Source organism: Solanum stenotomum, chromosome 2, assembly GCF_019186545.1.
Source record: "Solanum stenotomum isolate F172 chromosome 2, ASM1918654v1, whole genome shotgun sequence".
Classification (NCBI taxonomy): Eukaryota; Viridiplantae; Streptophyta; class Magnoliopsida; order Solanales; family Solanaceae; genus Solanum; species Solanum stenotomum.
The window spans coordinates 28,766,340-28,773,806 of NC_064283.1; the positions used below are offsets into that span (position 1 = coordinate 28,766,340).

Genomic DNA, 7,467 nt, shown 5'->3' on the forward strand with positions numbered 1-7,467 from the left:
GATTTCGTCACTTACCAAAAAGAAGTGTGTTCTTGAATTCCAGCCAAAAAGGGCCACGTTTTCTCTTGTGATTTTGAAGAACAATATGTTAAGCTAAGGTTCTAATGTTCTTAGACTTGAGGGAAATGAATTTAATTGAAGGAGGTGTGAAAATATATAGTTACCAAGGTGATACTTATCAGCTGTACAGATGTCACCAAAAGGGGCTGCCCAAACAAAAAGTTGGCTGCCCAAAAAGCATACATATATATCTATATATATATCCCTTACCTTCCTTTTAAAGTTAAACATAATTTTAATTAGGATATTACCTAAACACCCCATCACAAATCCTTAAATTACGATAAGAATTTATGCTAAGCAAGTTGGCAATTATCACAACACTTCAAGTTCCCAAAATGAGACTAAAACATATTCTAGTAATTAAGCAACGGTAAATCGACATGAGACTCTTGGTTAGTATTTTGGGGTGTTACATGCTGTCTTCTGCACCCTTCTCGCCTGCTACAACTTTCTCAATAGTATGTTAAGTGGAACATGTACTTTAGGGTTGTTCTGTGATGAGGTAGGTTAATATCATCACTTGAATCAACTGAGACATTTATGTCCTCCATATAAGATAGCTCGTTGGCTTAAGTTTAATGGAGCAAGACGAAATAAGATGATGAAGTGAAGAGGTCGAAAGAGTGTTGGTAGAAGGGGCTATTGTGGTTTGATATTGTGGTTGTTTTGGTTTTGATCTAATACGTTAAAAAGCGGAAAAGCTTTATTGCTCTGATACCATGTAGAAATCTCACGTAAGTATGGAGAAATCAAGGATTGTATTGATAAAAAATAATGTTGAGTTACAATGCTCCTTATATAGGTTAAGAGTCTTATTCTAGTTATACTAGGAATCCTACTACAACACAAATATAGTATTTACCTGAGTACTAGTCGACTCCTACACTATACAGTAGCTTAATCGTACATAACTTAGGATTTAGTAGTCTAGTCTTAGTATGACTCTAACTCTAACTCGTCAGCCAGCTTCAATGGACCTGTTCCATCAGGCTTCAGGCTTCCTTCAACAGAAAATACTTACTATTACTATTGATAGCTGAAATCCAAGCTTGCAAGAAGACCCACATCATAATGTTAATGATCCACAGTAAGAGGAGGCAGAATCCTTTGTTCAACCAAAGTGGGAACATAGCTCAGAATGGAAAAGGTTTGATAGAAAGAAGCGAGGAGGCGAAATTAGGAAAGGAAGAGAGTGAGGCGTTTTGTGGGAACCCTATCTTCTAGGGATATGTTTAAGGGATGGGAATCTGATGGGTTGGACTTCTATGCCTTTGTTTTTTTTTTCTTTTTTTTCATAGTTTCGTTTATTGGATTTGGGCATTAGGCCCAAATTAGTCTTGTGATTTCTTACTTTCCCTCTTTAATAAAAGGCTCGGCCAAAATTTGACCAAAAAAAATATGACTTTTCTATAAGGTTATGACTTTTAAGAAAGGTTATATAAGAATAATGATATGTGAGGGCGCCACATAGGCGGACCTAGAATTCTCTTTTAGTATATATAAAGATTTGATGTAGTGCCGTGTGGCCTGATCTTCCCTATTTCTATCATTGAAGACTTGTGAAATTCTAATAGTAAGTCCACCAACACCGTTACCCTAGGTCTGCTTTTATAAATCGTGGCCATGTCCAATTGTCCATATGTAATGATTTGCCCAACAAAATCTTCTATTAATATGAATCATGTTAGTACATGTTTGGCTCTGAAAAAAAACAATTTGAAGTACCTTTAATACCGCATTGTGATGGAATTATCTTTGTCAATTCATTCAATTCTGGACATCTATACGAAAATTTTCATATTATTGCATATTAGGAGTTCTCAATATCATCCAAACATGCAACTTCTGTCTCTGTCGCGACTTGAGTACTGATCCTCCATTGATCAAGATTATTTGTTTTATGGAACAAGATTGATTAGTCTTGTTTTTAGTACTGATGATGCATTCAAAATATGTTTAGATAATTGGCAAGTTAAATTGTTCAATATGAACATCCCCGAGGGCATGAACGAATAGATATCAGTGAATACCATTGTCCTGAAAAACATTTCGAAAATCACTCACGCTAGCCAAAGCTTTGACACTCAACTTTCAAATATAATTAATAGTTTTAGAGATACAAATGCACTTCTTATCTAACACCTTAGTGTTTTGCAAAAATACAGCTACAATAAGAGCAAAATACAACAAGAGGAACACAATAAACCCAAATGTATCTGTCTCCATGCTGGAAAATGTAGTATATGGTCTTAACACCAAATTAAAGTTCATCCTGCAAAACCAGAAGAGTAACTGATGTCACCAAAGGTGTAAGGCACAACAATTCATCTACCAAACCTTAATTATGTTCATCATTTGTTTCAGTAACCTCTGATTTTAAGTAAACTATATTAACATTATAAGTTGTACTGGATATGACTGCAAATTTCAATATTGCTGTAAATCTGCCATTTGTACTTGCGACATAACTAACCAAGGAATCTATCTGTTTAAGAGGATCAACCTTTCAGACAGAAGCCATAAATAGAGTGGTGATATTCATCAAAGTTTAGAACCACATTATGTCTTAAGAAAAAGAATTTCAACTCCATAACAATTTCGAAATATCTTTTTAGAATGAATTAACCATCTTTTGAGACTTTCAATTAGTACACATCTATTGAGACTGCCAGTTAGCCAATGTGAATGCCAGTCATGTAAAGACAATAAGACGTCAACAGAATAAGCCGGGGTGGAATAAGTGGAGAAGAAGAAAAATAAGTACGAGCTTACATGATCGTCATCCATATAATCATGGTGATAGCGCTGGAGAAAAGTGTTAAATCAATAATTAGATATTACAATATCATAACAATGTGAAGCAAAAATGTATCAAATTTTGGGAGGAAACTACTGTAAAACGCATATTCAAAAATATGAATATATGAGAATACTAACCCTCTTGTATCTGTCCCGGTGTCTGTCCCTACCCCTTTCTCGTCTCCTCCTCTCACCTTCCTCTCTTGATCTTTGAGCTTCCTAAGAATTTCCAATCATTTTAGAACTTATGCATCAGTAAATGAAGGTTAGGTAGAATGTTAGTGATAAGCAAGAACTGTTACCTCTTCCTCTTTTGCTTTTCTCACTTTCTCTGCCTCTTCAAAAGCCTCCTTTTCAGCCTAACAAAATGTTTTAAGAAATTCTTTAAGTACTACCAGAGAAATCAATCTACAAATTACTAGTAAAGGATAGAGGATCAAGTACAGACCTCCCTATGGGAAAACACTTCCTGAATCACTTGTTTTGCATAATCTGGATCATCGCCAATCAGAATGTTATCAAAAATAGAACCAGCCTTTACCTGCACTCCAACATATTACAATCCACTTTTTACTATATATATTACAAAAATGCTGAGTAAGCTAGTCAGAAAAGACGACATTGCCGAAGAAAAAGATAGTAGACGACATTGCCTAAGAATAAGATAGTCTGTATTACCTGCCAAACTTCAATACCAACATATTTGATTGGCTTCAGCACGTAGAGATCAGGATCATCTTCAAATTCTGAAAACAAAGAGAAAGATCAGGTTTTGTTTTCCGATTTTCTGCTAAAACTTCATAGCAGTGTCACGTGCAGTATGATATGATTGCAAACATTCATTACCTGGATTATCAATCCAGGGGATCTTCCATTTCCCTTTATAATTGGGGTTCTTAATTTTCTGCATCATAAAAATAAATTTTTAGATATTCCAGTTCTAACTTAAACCATTCATTCTTAATAACTAACCATTGAAAAATATTTTTGCATCATACCTTCCTTTTCCATGCACCCCGGTATGCTGGATTAGGTACTTTGGGTGCCTTCCACATACCATCATCTTCGTCATCCCAGTTAATAGGCTGATCAAAGAAACCAATTTTTTTGATTTTTAATATATATATCCTATGAAAAAGCTATATATCAAAAAAAAATTGATACTTGTAAAGGTAGATGAAAAAGCCTTTCTAGAATGACCATATGACCGAAAAGGAACTCATAGAACCTCAGTCACAATGCAGGTGATGAGCATGGTTTCCATCAATTATGTTCCAGTTGCAAACTAACCTTTTTAGCTTTCCGGTCCGGAATCTCTCTCGGAATAGAATCATATCCCTGGAGTAAAAAGATCCAAATAAGCCACAATCCAAAGCAAATTGATAAAACCTACAGAAACCTAAACGCATACATTATAAATTACCTCAGGTTTGTCATCATTTGGATCTTCTATATATTCCCTATCATCCCAGTCAGTAGGCTATAAAGCAAGGAAAACAAGTGCGGGGTAAAACACCATAGAAGAACCAAAATCTTAACAAAGTAGTAAAGGGATGGAAGGCAGTTAGGTATTCCTGAGTTTCCCAAAATCACCTAACCTCCAGATAGTATACCTTTTTCGCATTTACAGCCTTAATTTTGCGGGGAGGAAGTATGTCCCAGTCTGTGTACATACTTCCAGAATCTCTTTCTCGACCATCAATCCAGATGCTGTATGATGCATCAGGTCTAAGAATGAACGTGTAGAAATGTGTTAATTTGTCTGTTTCACATTCTAATTCCTTCTTGATGGGGTAATTCTGGCCTTGGTAGGAAAGTATAACATGAAGTTTCTTCGTCTGTGTACCACATATATCTGGTCCAAACATAAAACTGCAGCAACACAAAAGATTTGCAAATTTAGATCAGGAAAATAGTTGCAGCTGTCCCCTCTGACATATAAGGAAATTAATTCATCAACCTCACACTACTTTTCGTCTTTAATTATTTTTAGTAACCTATCAATAACTCTTAGAACTAAGATATTCAGTGTACAAATTCCACTCGTGCATATTATGATGAACAAGATATGTGTACCCAACGGGCGATCGTAAACTAATCAGGTCCATAGGTAACACAGCCAGAAAAACAAAGTATTGCGCTGCTAAGGGGTAGTGCTAAGTCACAACATCCTTCATAGGGAAGGGAAAAAACATGCCTATGTCAATCAAAAAATCTCCAGATTATGGGATGTCTTAAAGGGAGAACAATGGAATTTCAGATTCTGAACATAACAAGAAATGACCTGTATGGGGTGTCTCCCCCGAATTTCTTCTGATTGACATATCCAGAGAGAAGCTTTATGTAACCTCCTCCACATTCAATATCCTGCTCAAACTTTATAGAATACTGTACAACCAGTGTTGTGTTTTTATTGCTAAATTCCGGTATCTTTGCAGAGAGAGCAAAATGTTTGGCATCACTTGTTGTCTGAAGACCTGCAAAATCATTATCATCTTAAATTTGTGACTCAACTCTTCAACCAACAGAAGAACATGACTGGTGGTTGAGTATGAGAGATCATAAAATAAAGAGACAACGTCATTATTTTAGCTTCAACAACAAAAAATTATTACTTCATCAAAAAAATAAAAAGAAATTTAAATAAATGAATCTAAGCTCTTGAAGAGTTTTGAGATGCAAACAGAAAAGTTTTGTGAAGTTTCTTGTCCTGTCTCAAACAACAAAGATTTATTCATTTAAGCCTTCACATTTTTACTTGATTGGTCAAATTCGACAGTCCTATGTATTTTTTATGTATCAATTACCAGAAATAATCTAAATATTGTAAATTTATAATGTTTTAGTTTTAGATAATAGAACAGGAAAGAGTAAAACAGCAGCATTACTTCTGAAGAATCATATTGTGATAGCAACACCTCCTCAAGAGACTTCGCAATTAGCATATTTAGACACTTAAGTCACTAGTTCGAGAACTAAGTAGAGAAAGTTTCGAAGGCTGTGGTTGGTCCTTTAAGTGTTGGCCCCAAACATTACAAAATCAATCATGAAAAAAGTATTGAAAATATGCCTGAACTTGATGCAAATTATTAGTTTTATCTTTGAGCTAGCTATTGACAGCCTTAAAAACACCCTCTACTTGACTAACCAAACTTAGATACATCCCGATCTGCCTGCTTTATACACCTCACACCAGACGACTTTAGTGTTTTAATTATGGATAGAGCAAGGAGGAAAAGGAGCAGAAGCAATAAAGGTAGCATTTGAAAGCATATATGTTAGGAAGATAAGAAGAGAGATGAAACAAACCTCTGTCATCAGGATCACCAGGCCAGTTGCCGGCTGTGTGCTTAAATGTGCCTGCTTTTCCTTCACTGCTTTTCCACTCAGACTTCACCCATCTGTTCCGCCAACCATCTTTTCACAAAAACAGAAAATGTCTTTTATTCCGAGTTTGATAACATATTTAAGCTTTTTTTTTCTAAAGAATCAATAATAAGTTGAAGAATAAATTATTCCGTGAAACACAAATCACAAGCTTAAACAGTTGAACAATTCCAATATAATATACAACTTCAATTGGTAGACAAATTATCTATCTGCTTACCATCAAAGCGTTCTTCAAAGAAGGTCTCACATACTGAACAAGTGACAAGTGTAAAAAGTAGCAAAACTACTAGACAACCCATTTGCTTCCCTTAAAAACTTTGGGCTAGCTAGGCCTACTTATATAGAAACTTTGTTTGCAATTAAGACCTTGACTTTTATATAAATTACGCTAATAACCAAGTCTTTACTCTTCTGTTATCTTAATAACATCTCCTCCAATCAAAAATGTCTTTCTACGTTGCTTTGTCCAATGGAATTGCTTCTACTAGTGGGAGGTGGGAACTCATTTTTTGACAACTTCCAATCTTTTTGTGGAAATTGCAATACTCAAATTATGGTGGGCCCATATTTTTAAAAAATTGTATTACTCAAATAATCAAACTGTAATCACCTTTAAGGTTGTTGTTTATTTCGTTTATTGGTGTAATTTACATAAATTTCATAGTGGTAAGAACTAATTATATTATTTCTCCTTTTTTTCATATTACAAAAATGTCTTAAAATTTATGAATTTTACATACATCACTGAACTTTCAGATACATCAAATGTATTCGAGATAGGAGAGATGTATCAGAGAGGGGATATGACATCCGGATACATAGGAGAGATGTATCAGAGAGGAGATATGACATCCGGATACATAGGAGAGATGTATCCGAGAGGGGATATGACATCCGAATACATAGGAGAGATGTATCCGAGAGAGATATAAAAGTGATGTATGAGATTTTACAAATAAACGTGAATACTTTAAAAAAGAATTAGCTGCAAACGTAGTATAGAATTTTTTTAATTAATATTTATTTTATTTGTCAAGATGAACAACTAATATGAAACAATTATTTATAATACCATAATTAATTACTATGAGACCGAGGAATAAACGTGTAAATCGCGACAGTAAGTCTTTGCTTTTAGGAGGAGACTTTGAATACTTCTCATAGTCTTCTCTGCCGTATGATTAATGCACAAGTCAAGTCAACGTAGACGAAGAA

At 34.8% G+C, this 7,467-nt stretch overlaps 1 protein-coding gene across 2 annotated transcripts; it reads right to left on the bottom strand.

Moving 5' to 3' along the window:
• Positions 1-2,139: 2,139 nt before the first annotated feature.
• Positions 2,140-6,620, bottom strand: LOC125856827 (calreticulin-3-like). Of its 2 annotated transcripts, XM_049536471.1 has the most exons (14): positions 6,470-6,620; positions 6,172-6,279; positions 5,147-5,339; positions 4,476-4,734; positions 4,286-4,342; positions 4,153-4,200; positions 3,861-3,947; positions 3,709-3,766; positions 3,541-3,608; positions 3,311-3,403; positions 3,165-3,221; positions 3,001-3,081; positions 2,836-2,868; positions 2,140-2,335 (listed from the first exon to the last, which is right to left on the bottom strand). In XM_049536471.1, exons 1-14 carry the CDS (start codon positions 6,549-6,551, stop codon positions 2,324-2,326), a joined length of 1,236 nt encoding a protein of 411 aa, XP_049392428.1. In that variant the 5' UTR covers positions 6,552-6,620; the 3' UTR covers positions 2,140-2,323. The 2 variants fall into 2 exon arrangements, with proteins under 2 accessions (XP_049392428.1, XP_049392429.1); XM_049536472.1 differs by lacking the exon at positions 2,836-2,868.
• Positions 6,621-7,467: the final 847 nt, after the last annotated feature.

What these genes read in the sequence shown, in the direction of transcription:
- LOC125856827 (XM_049536471.1), bottom strand. Translation starts at nt 6,551, where the DNA reads ATGGGTTGTCTAGTAGTTTTGCTACTTTTTACACTTGTCACTTGTTCA. An exon ending in AGGCTGTAAATGCGAAAAAG is followed by an intron (nt 4,343 to 4,475) that starts GTATACTATCTG and finishes CTTGCTTTATAG; the next exon opens with CCTACTGACTGGGATGATAG. An exon ending in GGGGTGCATGGAAAAGGAAG is followed by an intron (nt 3,767 to 3,860) that starts GTATGATGCAAA and finishes TTTATGATGCAG; the next exon opens with AAAATTAAGAACCCCAATTA.